The following is a 24,319-nucleotide window of genomic DNA, read 5'->3' on the forward strand; positions in this document are numbered from 1 at the left end:
TTCCGGTAACGTTAAAAATAACTGCACCAAAAAATCTTCTTCATTGACAGCTGGCTCAAAATTGATTTTCGTGCGAAACTAATTTGGAGATTATCCTAAATTTTTTTAGTCGTTGTCTTTTCGCGAACATAGCCCAAACAATCGTTATGAATAAATCCAACTAACAAGTCCTTGGCCTTCTTGTCCTTTAAAAATTCCACCTTCGCCGCTTCTTCATTTGGAGGAGAGCCCGTTAAAACTTTGCCCAAACCAAGAGCATCAAAATGCATTTCGACACGGAATCGCCAGTCGTCGAAACCAGTACAATTAAACTGAAGTATCCCGTGATCTTTTAGTTCGCCCATAACCTATTATAATCTCACGGTTTTATAAAAATAATTTATTTGAAATTATATTAAGCTATACAGAAATTTTAAATTATGGTGAGAAAAATCTTCGACTGAAAAAATATGACAAAACATTTTTTCTTCATAAACTTGAATTACATAGATTGCTACAATTTCAACAATGTTCTATTTGTAAGTGGTAGTGGAGTCGGCACTGCATTCCAGGCATGCTTTCCGATGTCTACTGAACATCATCATCACATAGAAGCTATCCACCAAAAAATTCGTAAACGTATCCGAATTGAGCTGATTGCTGTTTTGATCTAGGTGTGCGATTTGTTCATTTTATGATGCGAAGAAAATAAGGAGTTCGTAAAAATATGAATTCGCTATTAGATATATCTCGGGTTAGCGTCAACACATATCAAATCCAAACGCAAAACTTTTTTCTATAAAAATCTGCCACAAAATTTTTAAAGACAATTTCAACCTGTTTGTCGTCTCTTACTGGCTTAAAACGCATTTATTTATTTCAAGCAAGTATTTAGTTCGCAATGTTCTAACGTAAAAAGCAAAAACAAACAATTATATAAGCACTGATATATGCAATAAATTAAACATCAATAAAAACAAATAATGATAAGAGCATAGAATTTTAGTAGTAAAATTAATTTCAAAGATTTATTCCGGTAAATAATTGCTTTGTTCAAATAGTAAAATAATAGCAATCGAATATTCTTGTTTTAACTATTGTATTTATGTCATCTGATCACTCTCTTTGCAAATGAAAATGTTTCATAACGCATAATTTTCAGAACTTTTCCTTTAGTTTAAATTTATTATATTATTTTGTTTTTGCGATACCAACAAAATACTTTGTACCAAACAAATATTTCAAAAAATCATCCTTCCATGTATCTCCATAATATCTATGTACTAAGTATATTTGTTGGTTCAATTCATTTTCACTCACATACTCGTACAATCATTTGTGATTATTATAACAATTAACGTTTTTGCTCTTTTTTTTTTGTTTTTATGAAGTTCGCATTTGCTTCTCATTCATTGATTTTTGTTTTCTTTAATATACAAACTATTTCTAAATTTAATAAAGAAACGCAATCATTCGCATTGTTGGTTATATTAAATAGTCTAATAATATTTATATAGATTTATGATGTTAGATTTTTTAAACATTCATACTTCGACGACAATTATTCATTTCAAACATAACTTTAGAATTATTCAATATTCTCATACGTTAATTAATTATAAAAAGATGTATGCATTTGAATATAATTGTTTGTGTGTTACATTCACTTGTTTTTTTTTCACGTAAATCAAAACATTCGCTCTGCACTCATAACTTCTTTCAATTGATAATGTTGTATTATCATTTACTCATCCTGCATATCTTCTGGCAACTCGTGCGGATTCAACATGCCAGGTATGTTGCGTTGCATTAAACGTTTATTAGCCTGCTCCTCACGCAATGCTGCCTCCCTCTCTTCTAGGTATAAATCAGAATCGTCCTCACCTGTTATTTCCTATAAAACAAAAGAAACAGAAATTATTATTTATATCCAACAAACAGCACACGTGTGACACCATGATAAATTAAATTTATTCTTAAATTTAGGTTAGTGATCCTCATACATACAATTTGCTCATATTCAATTTTTCAAGTAAAAGCAAAGTGGATAAAAAAGTAAGAGGGAGCATTATAGACCTGTTGAACTTTGTGGAACTTGTAGAACGACTCTGAGAGGAATTCACCATACGTTTTGCTATGTTGTCCGCCTCAACATAGCTGATTTTTTAAGGCTGCCTAACTCTGTAATTTATTTTGCCTTAGCAAAAATTACCTATTTGAAAATAAGCTGGCTGAAAAATATAGGCATAACAGCTTAAGTTAAATCAACAATTGTGTTTGTTTCCGCAACACAAATAAAATCATCATACATATCTTACTCATAAACTCGAGTCTAAGCAAATGTTCGCTTTTTATACATACGGCCATTAGCATCCTATAACGTTTTCCAAATAGAAAAAGGACAGAATACTCTGAAGTAACAGAGCTTAAATCTGGTGACTTACTGATAGAGGCAAAAAACCTTAATGCAGCAGAAAAATTCTTCAAAGCAACCTATTTTGATGTTGCACCGGTTAATTTATCTTTTCACAAAAACCCTTATTTAACACAGGGTAGAATATTGTAACGAATTTTAGGAAATTCCGCTTATTCCACACTTTCTGCTAACGTTCGAATCGCTAAACTGTTGAATAAATAACTCCAATATTCAATAATGCAAAATGGTCTTTATTAGACTACTTGAAAAGTACTTCACAATAACACATATAATTCGCAACCAATAGCGTGCTTAAATCAAAACTGATTACTGACTACTCAGCTTGCTCTGCTTTTATACTCTCTGTTGCCTTGTCTGCATATTTCTCCAAATGTCTAGACGTTTCTCCTTCTAGAATCTTCTACTTGGTTACCAGCTATATGCGTGTGTATTTGTACTTTTTAGCCTCTCGCATAGGCATGTGCGTGTGTATATGTGAGTACTACTTCGGCTGATGATTACATGTGTTTATGAGTATCTCTCCGTTGCCTGTTATGTATGCATGTATGATGATGATCGATTTGTTTACGTACATACTGCTTAGTATCGGCTTAGTGATGGTAGTATCGCTTAGTGATACTAATATTCGCCACAATATTTTCGAGAAATATTATCCACCTTACTGAAAAAGAGTTATTGGAAGGCTTAGCAGACCAATAAGTAATCGAAGTGAAGAAGGTAACTAACGATATACCAACACGAACAGGAGCAGCAATTCTAACATTTAATGTAATTCGGAGACCAGAAAAAATTAGCTTGGGCTGGGAAAATACATCTCTAACCCCATGCAATGCAGAAATTGCTTGAATTTGGGCATACAAAAAATAATTGAAAAGGTAATCAACCGTGCAAGCAATGTGCGGCACCTCCACCTCATGATACTTGCTCGAGAATCTTCTGTGTAAATTGCAATATTGACACATACACCTCTGAGGACCCACCCTGTCCTAGCTTCCTCAAACATAATTAAAATAGAACGTCGATGTACTGTAAGAGAAGCTTGGAAATTATACAACAATAACCCCACTACTTTCCAAATAGAACCCAGAAGCAAGCATACAAATAAGGCTTCGTATGCACAAATTAAAAAAATAATAACACCGAACGACCGCTAAAAGAACGCATCAAACAGGTCAAACATTCAAAACCAAGAAAACTCAAACCAAAGTCAAATTTGTACAAAATCGTCTGAAAATAAAATTCAAAATACAAGTTCAAACTCCATTATTGATACATTGTTTACAAAGATAACAGAACAAGCTAAACAAAATACAACAACAAGCACACTAGCTAATAATACAAACGCAGAAAGTGGGGACATAGAAATGTCACCTTGCACAATAACAAACAATTGTACCTACCACTCAACTCCAATGCACTCAATTAATAACAAAACTCACAACAACTCTAGCAACTACACCCAACCGCAAATATACCAATCACCTATAACTAATTTCACAAAACCTAATAGAAAGCAACAACTACTTCATCCAAACAAAACAATTTGACAGCGACATCTCTGACTTTGAATAAATAAAACAATTTAAACGTTTTCAATTCCAAATCCAATGGAATATTCAAGGATACATCGATTATAAATATGCCCTTGAATTACTAGTTAAAAAACATAATCTCGTAATCTAATGATTACAAGAAAAACACATAGTGCAGAAGAATCTGCATCTACTACATTTACTTAATTATAGAACTTTTCATCATAATGTACAGAATTTTGGGGAATTCCGCTTATTTGCAACCTTCTGTTAAAATTCGAATCGCTAAACTGTTGAAAAAATCAATCTAATATTTAGTATTGCAAACTGGTCTTTATTTATTACTTTGAGAGTAGTACTTCACAATTATACGTCACAACCAATAGCGTGTTTAAATCAAAACTGATTACTGATTCCTCAGCTTGCGCTGCTTTTATACTCTCAGTTTTCTCGTTCATCCATTTCTCCTAAGGTCTAGCCATTTCGCGAAACTGTATTCGAGAACAATTGTATCCCTTGCTTGGTTATTCGCTATATACATGTATACCTATTTCTAGTTTATGTTTCTCTTATAGCCATATGCGTTGTTATGGTATCGCATTTTCGGTGGAAGCAGTGAGGAAGGCGGTCGGCATGATGTGTTGGTGCACAGTGGCTAGTCATTGTCGGCTGGAGCGGGTCCTTGCCAACCTTACTGTTCCTGCGCCATAAACAGAAAAAAGTTCCTATCCGGTCGAACCGGATGCCACGGACAAACCGTTAACATTCCAACATTTAAAAATTCAAATTCAAAAAAAAAAAGACTGACACAAGAAAATTTACCGAACCGGACATGGCCGGTTACTACTCTGAAATCAAAATAACCGCTGAAAATTAAAAGAAAACAAAAAGGAAAATAAACGGGCCGAATATACATAGGGGCGCCGCGGGCGGTGTTGCGACGCCCGGTGCTATGTCCCACCCTCAAAAAAAACCATGGCCACCGACGCACCTAAATTTCGGTGGCCCCTTACCTGGTAACCCTACGTGCCTTCTAAATAAATGGCGACGCCAGCATTCCCATATTGTTAACACATTTATTCAAGTTTCATTATTACTAATATAGCATTTCTTTCTATAAACTTCTTTTGATCTTACTGCAAGGGTCTCTTTTTTATATATATATTTATGCTTATAAATATTCTAATTTAAAAAAAAAATAGCAATCAAAAATGCGTGCCTAATTGGAGAGGAACTCTATTTTTTTTTGTAAGTTTTTAGAAAAATTGTTGTGAGCTGCTCTGCTCATTGAATGTAATAATAATTGGTTTGTTTTTATAATCTAATATATTATATATATAATAAAATTTTTTTTTTTGGTAGAAATTTGGTTAAATGCCCTTTTCTTTTTTCATTCACAAGCCTATCTTAGGGCTGTACAGTTTGGATACAACTTCCGATAATTGGGGCCCCTTACAAAATTAATATGTTGTTGTATTAGACTTACTTTGGGTTTAACAAAACATCAATTTGGTATAACACATAGTATAATAACACTAATATGTACTATGTACTAAGAAATTTGTTACAAACGCAACTAAGACTAAATTTGGGGTAAATCATACTCCTCAAAAAAATTGTTTCACATGTTCAAGTAAAACGTAAGCTTTTAAATTCATAGAAAAATTACCGGAGTCATTTACCTGTTCAGGTAGAACGTGAACTTTTAAATTTATGGTAAAATTAACGAAATCGTTTTACAGGTTCAGGTAAAACGTGAACTTTTTAAACTTATAATAAAATTAATGAACTCGTTTTACTTGTTCAGGTGAAACGTAAACTGTTTTGCATGTATCAGTCAGTGCTGCTATTGTTTTGTGTTTAATTCAACTCAGTCAAAAAAAAAGTAAAATTAAAATAATAAAATGAAAGAACAAAGATGATTCAGATTTGAAAGGTTTCAGGTATGTATATAATAATATTACTTTACTATGTATACATTTATTTTTGACATAGATTCATGTAGATTGAAGCGATTTAAGTTCCACTGCAAATTTTATGATTTGTAAGTTAAACTCGACAATGCATTCACTTCTTGAGTTGAGGTTGATAATGAAAAAAGCAATAAAGTAGGTGCCATATCAATTATTCACAATTTACACGGGCATGCTGCCGTTAGTAAGATGGCAGTAAGCAATAAAAAAAACTTGCATGTACTGTAACTTACATTATCACTAAATTTAACAGTTTACTGATAAAGATTATAGAAAATAGTATATAATTTCTTTTTTCTTTGTTGATAATGTAAGTCAATTTGCATTACTCGTTAATTGCATCCCTTAATATAAATTTAATGCGTTTTAACTGATAATGCAATTGAACTTGAATTACTAATAAAACTTTATTCCTTACAGAAACAATATCCATACCTTTTGCTTATTCCAAAAACATATCCGCAACAATTGCATTGATTAAAAAGTAATAGTAAAACTTTACGGTAACGCGAAGCAACTTTTAATACCTGAAACACTTTTTTTTTGTTTCACAGGCAGTACAAATTGCCTACCCATGACCATTAAGATATGCTTTGTTTTTTTTTTTTGTTAATTTTTCAGTATGCAACAATTTCGAACGTATAACAAGAATTGCTTTCTTAACTTTTCATTTTCTTCGCTCATTATGCATATTGAATTCGTATTCATATTCGTTTTAATTCTATACTAGGGCGATAGCCTTAAATTTGGATAGGTTTGTATATTAACATTATATAATGTTGCAGTCAAAAAAAAAAATTTAAAAGACAAGGTTGAGGCTACAAATACGTATATTTGGTTCAGTAATGGAACGAACTCACCGGTTTACCCGCTGATATTCGTTGTCGCAATTGGCCTGGCCGCAGGCCTATGTTCGCTGCCCTGTGGTTGTCATTGTAGCTGGTTTATTGTAGCCCGTATGGTCGTAGCTGATAAAGATGTGGTAGTATTGTTATCGCCGGTATGGACGCAGCTAATAAAGATGCGCTAGTATTATTATCGCCGGTATGGACGCAGCTGATAAAGATGCGGCTAGTATTGGTGTCGGTGGTACCGCCTGTTGTAGGTGTTAACATTAGTGGCCTCGGACCTATGTTCGCGGCCCCGTTATGTGCGTTGCAACTGGTGGTGGCGGTACGTCTGGTGGTTGTTGCGCTCGTGGTTGGTGCTAATAAAAGGGTTGGGGAAGGTACTACCGATGGTGATGCTCGTGATAATAGTGGGCGCCGTTGGTGGTGGTTGGCGCTTTATCATATGCTACTGCGTATGGAGTTTGTGGTGGTTTTGGGGTACCATGCAGTCAGCGCAGACCACGTCACAATAATAGGTGGCCGTTGTATGTTGCCATAACGAAAAAGTGAAATTGCGGCTAGTAGTAAAACAGCCGGAATGGCAAATGTAGGTAAATTAACCACTTTGAAATGCAGGTAGGATTTGGTGTACGATGAACAAATGTTGGTTATTAGTGGAGGATTATTTACACTGCCTTTGATAAGCCTTTTGATTCCATGGTGCCTTTAACTCGTTTCCTTTGTAGCTGCGGAGCTGACTGTCGCTGCATTTCTTCCAGACGCGTCACGATTGCGATTTTAATAATATCAAATGTTGCTTGCAGAAAATTAATTCAGTTTTATGTTCGAAAAGCAGTATAGGATTGTTTTCATGTGTACAATGCTTATCGGCTTAAAAACATTTCAATTTAAAGTACGCTTAGCCCTTAATTGGAAAATTTAAGAGCACAAAATCCCACGTTTAACCAACTCAGCTCGAAAAAGGAAAAGATCTTTTTTCTTCCTCTGGAACTCGTGGTCTTTTTCTTCGTTAGCGATCGCCCGTCGGTCTTTTTCCTTGTTTTTCGATACTTTTTATCGAAACTTTCGCCACATCACTAGGTGTGTTCGCGTGAACACGCTCCCAAGTGGATCGTAGCCGTAGACCGTAGCAGCAGACCGTAACAATCCTGCTTCGCTTTGAAGATCTGACGATGAAGCGAACAGGAAACGGGATCATCTGTGGGAAGCCACTGCCAGGAATCTCCGACGACAAGCAACGTGGGGCACGACTCACCCCTGAGATAAGAGTCTCAAAGTCCTACTACGAAGCTAGCCGGGCAACATAGGTCTATCAAAAAAAAGTTAAGTCAAGTTGGGAATAATATCTGTTTCCTAGTTAAAAGGGCTTTGCGGCAATTAGACATTTGTTATGGAGAACTCGTCAAAACTCCGAAAGATGATTACTAGTGGGTATCGCTCCCACAGGAAGGCAAAATAAAATAAAAGGTGTAGACATTTTGATCTGGAGAACTCGTTCAAACTCCGAAAGGCTAGTCCGACCTAAGCGTGGACTGCCAGGGTGTTCACGGTCCTCGGTGAGTACGCGTGCGAACATCCTATGAGGTCAGTGCTCGGGGAGAATACTGGGCGAGATGTCCCCGACCGCCAAAACGCCCAGACAAAAAAAGTCCAATTGGTAGGTATATAAAAAAAAGTCAAATTGTAATTTGGCAAGGAAACGTTTTCTGGTTCATTGCGGACGAATGTCCGAAGCGTGAAAGCGACCTATCAATTTCCCGTTTAGGTCTTCGAGATCGTACAGTGCATTGCCTATTTTTCGAAGCACACGACACTTTAGGTATTTTGGTAGGAATTTGGCGTTAATGCCCTGTTTGAAGTTACTTAAGGCAAAGTTTTTCCGAAAAACTTCCTGACCTTCCTTATAGTTGACTTGCCTGGAGCGCTTGTTGTAGGTGGTTACTCCCCTATCCTTGGCCTGATCTAAATTTCTACGGATCTGCTCACGGATATTAGTCAACTTGTCAGCTCTGCTTACTACCGTAACCTGGTCCTCCCGAAGGCTGCCAAGTTTCTCTAAAATGTTGTACGTTGAGGCATGTCGGACCATATTTTGGCCATATAATGCAAAGTATGGAGAACACTGAATCGCCGTATGAAAATCACTTCTCAAAACTGATAAAATCTCGGGTATATGCTTATCCCAATCGGTATGGTCAGGTTTATCTTTCAGGAAAATCCTAATCTTCGAAACAATCTCTCTATTAACGCGCTCGGATGCGTTTGCTTGGGGAGAATATAACCCCGTCCTCACGTGCGTCACCCCGTAATTTGCAAAAAATTGGTTCATTTCCTTCGAGATAAACTGTTTACCATTGTCACTGTGAATAAACTCAGGGACCCCTACAGCCGGAAAAATTTCTGAAGCGAAGTAATTTATAACGTTTACAGTGGTGGCTCTCTGCATGGGCTTTAGCCAAACGTATTTTGAAAAATGGTCTAGTACTATGAAAAGAAATTGATTTCGCCGCTTAGATCTCGGATACGGCCCTAGGAAATCGCAATATAATCGCTGAAATGGCCTCTCGGATGCAAAGGTATTCTCTATAGGCGGTCTCGACTGCTGATTAGTGGGTTTTACAGCTTTGCAGGTGTCACAACGCTGGACGTAGTCCCTGACGTCCTTAGCCTGCTGCGGCCAGAAGTACTTCTGCCTAACACATTCTTAGGTTTTCTGCCACCCGCCATGGTAACTCCGGTTAGCGTCGTGTGCTAATCTCACTGCGTCCTCAGTCAGCCCTTTCGGCAACCATAATCGCCACAGCGAGTCTACTTCCCCTTCCACTCCCTTACGAAATTTAACTCGTTTGAAAATTACTCCGTCCACCACTCGCAAATCCGGAAGCGATTCCTCATTTTCGGTGACGGTCCGAATTAAGTCTAAATATTCGTTGCTGCTAAATTCGGGAGAGACTAAGTCTATTTCCCCGGGTGTGGTAGTGAAAGACAACTCATCGGCATCAAACCGCGACAGCGCATCTGGTACTACATTCAGGGTGCCCTTACGATGTTCCATTTTGAAGTCGTATCTTTGTAGTAAGAGCGACCACCTCGCCAACCTCCCGCTCAAGTCCTTTTGTATCATTAACCACTTGAGACTGGAGTGGTCCGTGATAATACGAAACGGTAATCCCTCCACATAGGGTCGGAAACGCTTCACGCTGATTATGGCGGCGAGACATTCCATTTCGGTTACCGTGTAATTGCGTTGAGCATTATTCAGTTTTTTCGACACAAACGCGATCGGATGCTCAGCGCCCTCTTCATCGACCTGGAACAACACTCCGCCAACACCTGTTTTGGAAGCGTCGCATTGCATCACGAATTCCTTTGAAAAGTCTGGTTGGGCCAAAACAGGGGCGGAACTCAAAGCTACTTTTAGCTTTTCGAAGGCCTCTATAGCTTCAGAGGTAAGCTTGAACGGGCCTGCTGACTTACGGAGACAGTCGGTCAAGGGACCTGCCAAGTCAGCAAAATTGGTAATAAACGCCCTGTACCAATTCGCCATGCCCACAAACCTACGCACTTGCCGAGGGGATTTAGGGATCGGGAAGTTTTGCATTGCTTCTATTTTTCCCGGATCCACTTTCAGACACCCGCTGCCTATCAAGTACCCTAAGTAGCGTATTTCCTTCTGCCAAAATTTACTTTTTTCCACGTTTATTGTCAGTCCTGCGTCTCTCAAACATTGGGCCACTTCCGCTAGCAATCTTAGGTGATCCTCAAAATTAGTACTACATACCATCAGATCGTCCAGGTAGACAAAGACGTTCTCTCGCAGACGCGAAGGGATTGCCTTGTCCATCAGCCTACTCATAGTCTGCGGTCCATTGCACAGACCAAATGGCATTACTTTGAAGTGGTACAGAGTCCTCCCCGGAACTGCGAATGCTGTTTTTTCCTTAGAGGACTCTGTCAATTTGATCTGGAAGAACGCGTCCTTCAGATCAATGCCACTAATAAAATGCGTATCTTTCAGTCTGCTCAATAAGCCGTTGATATGAGGCAGGGGGTACGAGTCTTTCTTAGTCACCGCGTTGACCTTCCTGGAATCTATGCACAGCTTAACTTTACCTGGTTTGCGGACCAGTACTACAGGACTACACCACGGGGAGTTCGATTCTTCTATAACTCCTAATTCGAGTAACCTTTCTAGTTCGCTAAAAGCTTCGGCTTGCCTCGGTGGCGAAAGAGGGAAATGTTTGCTTTTTATGGGAACGGCATCACCGGTGTCGATGTGATGCTCCACTAATTTAGTTTGCCCTAGGCCTAACTTCTCGTACGAAGGAAACGTCTCGATGACCTTTTGCAATTCTAATTTTCGTTCTGGTGACAATTCATGGAGGTTAAGTTCCTCTTCCTTTTCAAGTCTAATCTCTATGCACTCTACGCTTAGGAATATTTCGTGAGCTTACGCAAATGCTCTCCAAAAATTTACCCCGAAGTACGCTTCTTGGAGCAATGAGGGAACAAGGTAAAAACGAATAACCTTTGTGATATTTTTGAAGGTGACTGGTAGGGACACTGAGCCTAAAATTGTTTGCTTGTTGCCGCCCGCGGTATATACGAACGCGTGTAAGGGCTGATATTCGAAGCCGTTATCCTCTAGGAATTCTAATCCATTTTTCCCTAAGATGGAGACGTTGGCTCCCGAGTCCAACAGCCCTACAAGAAAGCTATCTCTAATTTTAGCCTTTACTAGAGGCCTTTCATCCTCTGTAAGCGTTAACGTGGTGGCTTGCAGCAGTCTACGCTCCTGTACTCTCCTGTGGTATCTCTTCCTACACTTCAAAATATTGTCCGACACCGGGTATTGTTTAAAAATGGGATGTCTTATTTGTTCGTACCTATGTTCCCTTTCTTCAGGGTTTGGTGAAAAATGCGTTTGGCACGCGACATCCCTATGCTGGCGTCGCAGAATCTTGATACGCTCGCCCATCGCGGATGAGGACGTTTGACTCTCGGATTCGGAACTATTCGAATTGTCCGTACTGTCAGGGTAAGTTATTATCACGTTTGAGGGCTCTTCTGCCAGGGTACTACTGCACCTCGGAAGCGCATCACCTCCAAGCAGAGATTCACCCTCTGGTTCAGCGCACGGGACGACGCCTCGAGCACTGGCTGATGTGGGAGCTATGAAGCCGAACGAGGTTCCCCCGCCTTCTCGCTCGGGTAGTGGTTTCCCTGCCTGCGATGGTCCCTAGGGCATTTAAGAGTAAATACACCCTTATACCCACATTTAAAACAAAAAGGATTTTTTATGGGTTCCTCACAATATATATAGGAGTGCCCCATTGCCTGGCAATTCCAGCATTGGATTCCCGAATAGTCCGGTCTTCTGTTGCGTCGATATTCCAGCGCCTCTATTTGTGGATACATTTCGCCGTCCTCGCTTTCCCTCCTCATGTCTGGGGATGTCGCGCGTGCTTCGTTTACATGCCGTCCTGGGTAAGTGGCTCCCAACATCTTGCTTTCTTTCAGCATTTGTTCACCTCTGCGTGCTACATCGCGTAGATCATGAAGGGTCCTTACATCTGCGTTGAAAAGCATCAGCTTAAGGCTACTGTTGACGTTTCTTTTTATTATGTCAATCAGTAGAAGCTCCGACATTGGCTCTCTTAAGCGCGCGTTCAAGGAGATTATGTCCGTGTGAAACACGTCATAGCACTCACTTGCTTTCTGCTTCCGCATTGAGATCTCCATCATGATCTCGTGGTCAGTTTTCAAAGTGCCAAACTCTCTTTTCAATGAGTAGCACAAAAAGGCATAAGTCGCGTTTGGGTTTTGTTTCGTGAAAAGCCAGTACCATTCTTCGTCCCGCCCGGAAAGAAACAGGTGGAAACTAGCCATTATTTGTTCGTCCGTGCATTGTGTGCGCTCACACAAGGTGTTCAGTTCAAAAAGGAAATCGGCCACGCTCCCAGTGCCGTCGAACGAGATTTTCCACTCCTGCGGCTTCACTACTATGTTGCTCGGAGCAGGGTATATTGGCGGTACTACCGTTGGAAATGGGTTACGGTCCATCCTATTTGCGTTCCTGTTTTGCTGATTTGATTGCTGCGCGGATTCGAGAGCGGCGTTGAGCTGGGCCATATTGGCTCTAATTGAGCCCATCTCTCTCCGCATTTCCTCCTGCGAAGCCTGGAACAGTTGGTGTAGCACGTCCACCCACGAGCCTCCACGAGTGGCTTCGTCCTGCATTCCTAGGGTATTCGCCCGATCACTTGTAGCGTCCCCAAAATTTCCCATCTCCTGATTTGGTGGTAAAGCGCCAGCTCTTTCGGGTGCATAGGTCGACACATTGGTAATTAGCCACGAGATATCGTGCGTGTTCACGTGACTGGTGCTTCCCGGTCGGTCCAGTTTCTGGCGAGGGTCATTCAGGTCCGAGCCCATGTTTATTAACGCGGAATCTCCGTATCGTCCCCTACTGGGGTGTGCACCACCAAGGGACGCCTGGCCTGAGAGAAGGCCCCTCTATTTTTATTACCCCGTTGCTGGTTTCTCTGGGGATTCCCCGCACTCCCGAACGGAGTGTTCCGGTCCGGTTGCCCGAATGACTGGTCGCGCGACATGTTCAAGGGAAAAAAATTTGGTCAAGCAAAAAAAAACTTTTGCCACGTAAGGCGCTTAGGGATAAAAAAAATTATATATAAAAAAATTGAGCGAAAATAATTGCTGAAACCTCTGATCGATAGTCGTATCGGATAGAAGAGGTCAAAAGCTGCAAAAAAAAATGATTAGATAAATATGTCTTAAGTAACCCAAGGGAATGCTGACATCCCATTCCCAAAAGGCAGTAGGCTAGAGGGGAAAAAATAAACACAAATACATTCATACTTGGCCCTAGTGCTCCCAACCGCAGTGCGAGGGGGTCTTAAGGCCCCCTCCGAGACTGGTTGGGGCCACCAGGGTCGGTTCCAGACACACACGGGTAGGTCTCAACACGCCCAGCCGCAACGCAGGGGCAGTCTCCAGGGGCTTGCCCCTGGGACTGGTTGGGGGTGTTGGGGCCTCCCGCCCCGTCCATTCTCTCTGGACACCCCTCCTGCCTCCACCGCAATGGGTGGAGCGGTTTCGAAACCGCTCCCCAGCCTGGTGGGACAGTAAGGAGTGCCACTTTGAATCCCAGCTCAACCCGCCACAATCCAGGTGGTATTCTATGGTACCACCTGAGACGTGGGATGAGCTGGGGTTCTTATAATACACAGACACACTCTCACACCGGACAACACAAAACAAAACAAATTCGGCAAAAGGGAAAACAAAAAAAAATTATTTCACATTGTAAAAAAAAAAACCAATTAGCGGACATATTCAACCAGGGCCGACTAACGGACAAAACATCCGGAAACATAAAAACCCACTTACAAAAAAATAAAGTGCGTGCAGCACTGCCTCATCGGGTGAAAGCAAAAATCCGGAGGACTGACGTGTAGTCACATGGCGCCTTCGACTACTGCCCCCAATGACCAGTCCGGACAACCTGATCCGTCAACCATTCCACCGCAACGCAGGTGGCTGCTTCTGTGGCTGCCCACCTCGGACTGGTGGAATGGTCAACTTCACACGTTGCCCGAACTGACCACTGAGACCAGCGCCTCAGGTGCCACGTTGGGCGCCATCTGTTATGGTATCGCATTTTCGGTGGAAGCAGTGAGGAAGGCGGTCGGCATGATGTGTTGGTGCACAGTGGCTAGTCATTGTCGGCTGGAGCGCGTCCTTGCCAACCTTACTGTTCCTGCGCCATAAACAGAAAAAAGTTCCTATCATGCCTATCAAAACTGAAAGCTGTCAAAATCAAAAACCCTGACAGAAGCGCAGAGACCGACTCAAAACGCTTATAATTAAAATTAAAACGACATCCGGTCGAACCGGATGCCACGGACAAACCGTTAACATTCCAACATTTAAAAACTCAAATTCAAAAAAAAAGACTGACGCAAGAAAATTTACCGAACCGGACATGGCCGGTTACTACTCTGAAATCAAAATAACCGCTGAAAATTAAAAGAAAACAAAAAGGAAAATAAACGGGCCGAATATACATAGGGGCGCCGTGGGTGGTGTTGCGACGCCCGGTGCTATGTCCCACCCTCAAAAAAAACCATGGCCATCGACGCACCTAAATTTCGGTGGCCCCTTACCTGGTAACCCTACGTGCCTTCTAAATAAATGGCGACGCCAGCATTCCCATATTGTTAACACATTTATTCAAGTTTCATTATTACTAATATAGCATTTCTTTCTATAAACTTCTTTTGATCTTACTGCAAGGGTCTTTTTTTTTATATATATATATTTATGCTTATAAATATTCTTATTTAAAAAAAAAAATAGCAATCAAAAATGCGTGCCTAATTGGAGAGGAACTCAATTTTTTTTTTTTGTAAGTTTTTAGAAAAATTGTTGTGAGCTGCGTTTTGTGACGGTTCATTGAATGTAATAATAATTGGTTTGTTTTTATAATCTAATATATTATATATATAATAAAAAAAAATTTTTTTTTTTGGTAGAAATTTGGTTAAATGCCCTTTTCTTTTTTCATTCACAAGCCTATCTTAGGGCTGTACAGTTTGGATACAACTTCCGATAATTGGGGCCCCCTTACAAAATTAATATGTTGTTGTATTAGACTTACTTTGGGTTTAACAAAACATCAATTTGGTATAACACATAGTATAATGACACTAATATGTACTATGTACTAAGAAATTTGTTACAAACGCAACTAAGACTAAATTTGAGGTAAATCATACTCCTCAAAAAAATTGTTTCACATGTTCAAGTAAAACGTAAGCTTTTAAATTCATAGAAAAATTACCGGAGTCATTTACCTGTTCAGGTAGAACGTGAACTTTTAAATTTATGGTAAAATTAACGAAATCGTTTTACAGGTTCAGGTAAAACGTGAACTTTTTAAACTTATAGTAAAATTAATGAAATCGTTTTACTTGTTCAGGTGAAACGTAAACTGTTTTGCATGTATCAGTCAGTGCTGGTATTGTTTTGTGTTTAATTCAACTCAGTCAAAAAAAAATAAAATTAAAATAATAAAATGAAAGAACAAAGAAGATGATTCAGATTTGAAAGGTTTCAGGTATGTATATAATAATATTACTTTACTATGTATAAATTTATTTTTGACATAGATTCATGTAGATTGGAGCGATTTAAGTTCCACTGCAAATTTTATGATTTGTGAGTTAAACTCAACAATGCATTCACTTCTTGAGTTGAGGTTGATAATGAAAAAGCAATAAAGTAGATGCCATATTAATTATTCAAAATTTACACGGGCATGCTGCCGTTAGTAAGATGGCAGTAAGCACTAAAAAAAACTTGCATGTACTGTAACTTACATTATCACTAAATTTAACAGTTTACTGATAAAGATTATAGAAAATAGTATATATTTTCTTTTTTCTTTGTTGATAATGTAAGTCAATTTGCATTACTCGTTAATTGCATCCCTTAATATAAATTTAATGCGTTTTAACTGATAATGCAATTGAACTTGAATTACCAATAAAACTTTATTCCTTACAGAAACAATATCCATACCTTTTGCTTATTCCAAAAACATATCCGCAACAATTGCATTGATTAAAAAGTAATAGTAAAACTTTACGGTAACGCGAAGCAACTTTTAATACCTGAAACACTTTTTTTTTGTTTCACAGGCAGTACAAATTGCCTACCTATGACCATTAAGATATGCTTTGTTTTTTTTTTTTTTTGTTAATTTTTCAGTATGCAACAATTTCGAACGTATAACAAGAATTGCTTTCTTAACTTTTCATTTTCTTCGCTCATTATGCATATTGCATTCGTATTCATATTCGTTTTAATTCTATACTAGGGTATTAGCCTTAAATTTGGATAGGTTTGTATATTAACATTATATAATGTTGCAGAGTCAAAAAAAAATTTAAAAGACAAGGTTGAGGCTACAAATACGTATATTTGGTTCAGTAATGGAACGAACTCACCGCTTTACCCGCTGATATTCGTTGTCGCAATTGGCCTGGCCGCAGGCCTATGTTCGCTGCCCTGTGGTTGTCATTGTAGCTGGTTTATTGTAGCCCGTATGGTCGTAGCTGATAAAGATGTGGTAGTATTGTTATCGCCGGTATGGACGCAGCTAATAAAGATGCGCTAGTATTATTATCGCCGGTATGGACGCAGCTGATAAAGATGCGGCTAGTATTGGTGTCGGTGGTACCGCCTGTTGTAGGTGTTAACATTAGTGGCCTCGGACCTATGTTCGCGGCCCCGTTGTGTGCGTTGCAACTGGTGGTGGCGGTACGTCTGGTGGTTGTTGCGCTCGTGGTTGGCGCTAATAAAAGGGTTGGGGAAGGTACTACCGATGGTGATGCTCGTGATAATAGTGGGCGCCGTTGGTGGTGGTTGGCGCTTTATCATATGCTACTGCGTGTGGAGTTTGTGGTGGTTTTGGGGTACCATGCAGTCAGCGCAGACCACGTCACAATAATAGGTGGCCGTTGTATGTTGCCATAACGAAAAAGTGAAGTTGCGGCTAGTAGTAAAACAGCCGGAATGGCAAATGTAGGTAAATTAACCACTTTGAAATGCAGGTAGGATTTGGTGTACGATGAACAAATGTTGGTTATTAGTGGAGGATTATTTATTAAGTCTTTTGATTCCATGGTGCCTTTAACTCGTTTCCTTTGTAGCTGCGGAGCTGACTGTCGCTGCATTTCTTCCAGACGCGTCACGATTGCGATTTTAATAATATCAAATGTTGCTTGCAGAAAATTAATTCAGTTTTATGTTCGAAAAGCAGTATAGGATTGTTTTCATGTGTACAATGCTTATCGGCTTAAAAACAATTCAATTTAAAGTACGCTTAGCCCTTAATTGGAAAATTTAAGAGCACAAAATCCCCACGTTTAACCAACTCAGCTCGAAAAAGGAAAAGATCTTTTTTCTTCCTCCGGAACTCGTGGTCTTTTTCTTCGTTAGCGATCGCCCGTCGGTCTTTTTCCTTGTTTTTCGATACTTTTTATCGCAACTTTCGCCACATCACTAGGTGTGTTCGCGTGAACACGCTCCCAAGTGGATCGTAGCCGTAGACCGTAACAGCGTGTGTATGAGTGAGTAACTACTTCTGCTGATGACTACATGTGTATGCGTGAGTAATCTATTCGTCGCCTTCTATATATGTGTGTAAATGATGACTAATGTGTTTATGTAGCTTGTTTTAATGTTTTTGTCGTTGTACATTTATTTAATAACAGCTTAGTGATGTTAAAATTCGCCACAAAAATAAAGATTTGCAATACGCCAAATCTGGCATTACCTTCTTAATAAAAAAACTTTAAACTTATAATAATTTGAGTGAAGTAAACACCAAAGTACAACGGTGGGCAGCAGCAACCGGCGCAGTGGTACCAATTAATAAGGCATGTATGCAAAAAACATAAATGTGATATATCCTCATTGAAAATAGGAAACCAAGATATTAGGTTGAAACCCCATATCTCAATCCTTGGCATCACCTTCTCCAGAAATTCACTATGGAAGGAGCATATCAACAAAATTTTCGAAAAACTAGGCATGGTTAACAACCTAATAAACATATTATGTACGAGGCAAAAAGGACCACACATACACATTGCCATATCAATCAGTCGAGCTACATGTGAAGAAATAATTCAACAAGGAATCACGCTATAGATATGGGTGGATGTCCGAAGAAAATAAAAACAAAATCAACACAGGTATGAATAGATGCTTTCGAACGGCTGCAGGGTTGCTCATGGCTACCCCAATAGCCGCCCTCAGGATAGCGCTAGCGTGGCTCCACGATATCGATTGGCAACTGCAAAGGAGGTCAGTTAGTCTCGCAGCGAAAGCCTTGACACTTTGAGATCACCCATTACACGAGCATATGTGGGAACTACAATCAGCGAAAAGAAGAAAATTAGGCGGCAGAAACGCTAGCGCTCTGGAAAACATTATACGCTACCTTAACAATAACAAAACACCTATACCAGCACAACCACTAAGGAAATCACCTAAAGTAAAATTCCAAAACAACACAAATGCTAACATCTTTAAAACCTCCTACGCAAAAAAAAATTAATTCAACCCAGAACTTTTCTTGTCCACTGACGGCTCTAAGCAGTGCCATAATTCAACCTATGCTTTAGTAGAACAAACTTCAGTTAACTCCTTTAAAACTCTGAAACAGTCTACTATCGCTACATGCAGGAATTTTCGATGCAGAACTTGCAGCTGTTGAACAGGCAATTATATACGCGGCTGAAAGAAGAGCAAAAACGTTGATCTGTTCCGACAGTCAAAGTGTAGCTAAATATATTGGCTCTACTGAGTATAATGGACCCGAAATCCAAAGACTTTGGGAGGATCAAATAAAAAAAATAATTTGGGTTATAGGCCACATAGGAATCAAAGGAAATGAACAAGCCGATCACATAGCAAAAGCAGCGCTCCGGTTACCATTAACTTTGGAAGTACCTTGCTATAGTAGTATAATAAGAAACCACTGTTATAGTTGTCAAGATGTTGAAGAACAAGAAAAATGCAGAATTCAAATATCGTTAGCTTAATGTGAAAATGTGCTAAGTCAACTTTTACGAATTTTACAGGAGACGAAAAAAAATTTATAATTTGTGAAATAACCTTTGAAAAAGATAAACAAAAATCATGTATGTTAACCCAGCAGCTATTTTATGACTTAGCACAATTTCCGCACTCAAAACAAATTTTTTCTCCTGGCTTAGCACTTTTACTCAATACGTTACCCCATCACTCCTCACCTTTAATGATTGAAATATAACACTAAAACTATATATTTCACAAAAAATACTATTTATTTATCAAACTATTTCTAATGGTTCTGACCTGAACTCTTTTGACGGATGGTGCGCAGACAATAATTTATTTTTAAATTCGAACAAATGCTGTGTTGTGTCTTATTCCAAAAAAACAACTGCCACATACTTTATCTACAAACTATATGCTAAATCTCTTAATCGTTGTCAAGAGAGTTAAGACTTGGGTGTAATTTTTGACTCCAAACTCTCTTTTTCTAGTCATATTGACTTCGCTGTTTCAAAATTTGTTGCAATGGTTGGGTTCAGTAGACGTAACACCAGTGACTTTAAGGACCCTATGACGTCGAATGCACGTTATATATCCTTGGTCAGAAGTGGTCTTGAATATTGCTCAATAATATGGAATTCTTTCTATGAATCTAACTTCTTCAAAAATTGAGAAAGTTCAAAAAATATATACAAAAATTGCTTTACGTATGCTTCACTGGCCAGGCGGCCTCCCATAATATACCAGCAGGCACAAATTCAGAAGAACTGAAGTAGATTATGGTCAGCACAAAGCATTGGGTAGATGTAGTTTTCGCAACCCTCTTAAGGGGTTGCCAGCGCAATATATAGCTTCTCCAACCCAATTGTCAACATCACATAACCGTGGCGAATCCTGTTACATTGACAGCCGAGGCTCTGGCGACCCCAAGTTCCTCATGGAACTAGGGGGTGGGGAGGGAGGGATGGCCTAGAAGGTTTAATGTGATCATATAAATCGTTCACGAGATGATCGGGCTAGTACCTTAATAGTGCTTTGTTACCAGAACAAAGCCTTTGGGGAGTGTCTTCATCGTTAATACAACAACAACAAAGCATGTACTTTTAGGCTAAAAGAATTAAATAAATAAATAAAATGCGCGCACAAAGAAATGACTAGTATCAGATTGATATTATTGACAAGTTGACTTAGCACATTCTTTTTAACAGCTGACGACTTAGCACATTTACACATCATTGCCCACTGCACGTAAAAATGAAAAATTTAAATATTTTTTTTTTGTGATCGAAATATTTTGAATTCAGTTTTACAACTGCATTAAAATAACATTTTTCAAAAAAAGTGACTTAGCACATTTTCACATTAAGGTAACGATATATTTCTTCGATCACACAACCCGGGCACAAAAAGGTCAAACTACAATATAAACTTTACCAGGGATGAATATATAAAGATTGCAAGAATGAGAGTTGGAACCACGTGGTTCAGCATATCTCATCATTACAATGATAATGATCCAATTCAATGTACGACATGCTCCACTGCATTGACTCCCGAACACATGATGGAAATTTGTCCGTTGACGAAAGTATCAACCCCCATGGATGTTGCCCTAGACTGCAGTAAAACGGAAGCAATAAACACTGTCAATAACGCCTTGAAAACCCACAACCAGCGAAAAATAACTACCCTTTAAGTTAAAACAATATACATTTAGCTTACATACCAATATGTTTAATTGCAGAGAACCGTATGGTCTCAGTAACCAGGAACCCTAACCAAAAGTAGTTTCTAAATTTATTTGTAAACTATGATAATAATAATAAATTCATTTTGGGAACGAGGGAAAAACATGTCAAAACTTTTTTTCACATAGGAGCAGATTCCATGAACAAGCCTCTGCAAGGTATTTTGACAGATTAGTCGTCATATTGAAATTAAAACTAATCAATTAGGTTGAACTGGCCGGACCGTGAGACTCTCACACACACTGGGCCCGTAGTGTTACCAGAAGTTTGTTTCAAAGACCAAACTGAAAAACCCTTTTAACAATCAGGATCTATAAAACAACTCCCGTCTTCTTGGCAAATACTACACCTTTTCCAGTTTAATTTCAGAAAATTACAATTCAAGTTCAGAATTTCCAATTAAAATTCAGAAATTTACAATTCAAGTTCAGAAATTTACAATTCAAGTTCAGAATTTTCAATTCAAGTTCAGGAAATTACAATTCAAGTTCAGAAATTCCAATTTAAATTCAGAAATTTACAATTCAAATTCAGAAAATTACAATTCAAGTTCAGAAATTCCAATTTAAATTCAGAAATTTCCAATTCAAGTTCAGAAAATTACAATTTGAATTCAGAAAATTGCAATCCAAGTTCAGAAAATTACAATTCAAGTTCAGAATTTTCAATTCAAGTTCAGAAAATGTGTCGGGTATTTTTTTTCATCCAATGGAAATAAATGTATGTAAGATGGTATCTGTGTTAAACAAGCATTGGACATCTTAACTCGTTTAAATCAATTTTGCGATATATCGAAGAAAAAAACTCTCGCTCATAAGTAGCAATTGCAATGCTATCCAGCTATTTTCTTACCGTCACAACCATTGATCTGCACTGAGTATAACAGCAGTGATGACGAAGATATGACCACTTAAACAGTCAACGGAGCGTCCACACTCCCGGAAGTAACGTATAGGTACTGTCTGCATAGATTTTGGCGCCATATGCCAAAATATCTCAACTTATCCGCCATCATCATCATTCATCATGAATTGGCACTTAATAGCGATTTTGGCAGTTTCGTAACAAATCATGCCAGCTTTCCCTGTTTCGCGGTAACTGACGGCTTCCAAACTGCTGTTTCGACTGAAGTACTTTCTTGGCCGTAGCGTCATCATGCACTTGTTGGAAAGAATTATCCTCCATTTGATTTCAAGGTTCGGGATGTACACTAGAGATATACGCCGCCGCCGCCGCCGCCGCCGCCGCCGATTAGCGACGTTTTTCGCACGCCGCCGCCGAATGTCAAAAATATCGGCGTGGCGGCGGCGTTCGGCGCGTTACTATATTTTCTACTCTTTTAAGACTGTCTAGGCATTTATTGTTCATCTCGAAAATTGGTCCGATATGGTCGAAAGGGGTATCAAGGGATGCGCATCACTGCCAGTTATAAAAATCCAATTGCGAAATTTAACACTTTCTGACCGTTCAAAAGTTATTTCAGAAAACAGACGCTTTCAAGCCAGCTTAACACGGATTTCGCATCACCAAGTTATTAAAACAAAACACTTTAAAAAAAAATTATATAATAAATAAATTTTTGCTTACATTTTAAAACTTTTATTCAGGGTCCAGTCCCCGACTATCATTCAATGCGATCAGACGTGTATTAGTGTTCACTACTGTGCTAAGTACCGCTACTCTATTTACTTTTCAATTCTTTTGTTGAGTCATTCTTACACGATTTGCACGTGTATAATTTCGAGCAACCAAATTTAACAATATTAAAATTATATAGCTATTTTGCCAACATGCCGTGGACGGATAGGCCACCAAATCGATTTTCCGCTTTGGCGGATCTCGATGATAATCCAGTAAAAAAGAAAAAAACAAACAGTAAACAACTTGATTTTCCACTAATACCCCACAAAGCTACCCCAACCAATAAGCCCAAGTTTATCCTAATATCATCTGCTGATAATAGAACCAGTCTTTCACAATTAAACACATTCGCGATCAAAAAGTGGGTTGAATCTATTTCCAAGGAAGTAGAATCGATCTCGCAGATTAGGGACGGCAACCTCCTAATCCTAGCACGCAATACTAAAGTCGCTGAAAAGTTCTTAAAAGCTAAAACCTTCCTAAATATATGACCAAGCAACGTAAAACTTCACGACAGTTTAAACTCTGTCAAGGGTGTAATATACACTCCTTGCTTGAAACACGTGCCAGAAGATGAAATCGTAAACGAGATGAAAAGGCAAAATGTCACCGGTGTATATAAATTTTCGCGCCTAATTGAAGGCAAACCCACCATCACCGGACTAATGGTCCTCACATTTGATCTTTTCCGTCTTCCAGAATCAGTTGATATCGCCTGGTATAAAGTATAAGTAACCTTATATACCTAATCCCATGCGTTGCAAAAAATGCCAACTACTTGGACATACCCAAAAACGGTGTATAAAGGACCCAATGTGCAATGGGTGCAACCTTCCACCCCATTCGCCGGAAAAATGTACAAGAACCCTTTGCACCAATTGCTCTAGTGACCACCAATCATCAGATAGGAAGTGTCCCGAATATATCAAAGCCAAAGAGATTCTCAAAATATTAACGATAGAGAAGTGCAGCATCGGAGAAGCACGCCGAATGTACAAGGAAAGACTCCCTTTCCAACAACATGTTACGGTCTGCTGCTACGGTCTATGGCTGCGATCCACTTAGGAGCGAGTTCACGGGAACACGCCTAGCGGTGTGGCGAAGGTTGCGATAAATAAAAATATCGAAAAGAGAAAAAGATAGACCGGCCAGCACTAGAAAAATTTTTTCTTTTTCCTACCATGAGTTTCCGCCGACCAGACACGAAAAATTAAGAAGAAAAAAAAAAGGAAACCCACTACTAGAAGGAGCGAAGAAAAAAACTACAATTGCTTGAGCCTAAGTTTTGGCGGCCCTGCGATTGCACAAAAATCACACACAGCTCAAATAGAAGCTCGAAACCCGGCTGAGAAGTGTGAAGAACGCGAGTGTGAATCAAAAAGATATCTCCTACACCTGCACAATTAGAGAAAAGCAGATATCACGAAAATTGTTGCAAGAAGAATTCTATCTGTGCGCAAATAAGTTACGTTCTAGTACTTAATGTTTTTATACTACAACAAAAAGCTAGGAGGAATCGATAGCGCAA

At 39.1% G+C, this 24,319-nt stretch overlaps 1 protein-coding gene across 6 annotated transcripts in view; it reads right to left on the reverse strand.

The window, feature by feature from the left end:
* Positions 1 to 1,451: 1,451 nt before the first annotated feature.
* Positions 1,452 to 24,319, reverse strand: part of emb (exportin-1 emb) — an 81,029-nt gene continuing 58,161 nt past the window's right edge. For all 6 annotated transcript variants that reach the window (XM_067765714.1, XM_067765715.1, XM_067765713.1 and 3 more), the window contains exon 7: positions 1,452 to 1,873. In XM_067765714.1, the coding sequence (XP_067621815.1) occupies positions 1,724 to 1,873 (150 nt within the window). In that variant the 3' untranslated portion in view covers positions 1,452 to 1,723. The remainder of the gene's footprint in view (positions 1,874 to 24,319) is intronic.

The sequence above is a fragment of the Eurosta solidaginis genome, chromosome 2 (assembly GCF_040869045.1).
Source record: "Eurosta solidaginis isolate ZX-2024a chromosome 2, ASM4086904v1, whole genome shotgun sequence".
NCBI classification, from domain to species: domain Eukaryota; kingdom Metazoa; phylum Arthropoda; class Insecta; order Diptera; family Tephritidae; genus Eurosta; species Eurosta solidaginis.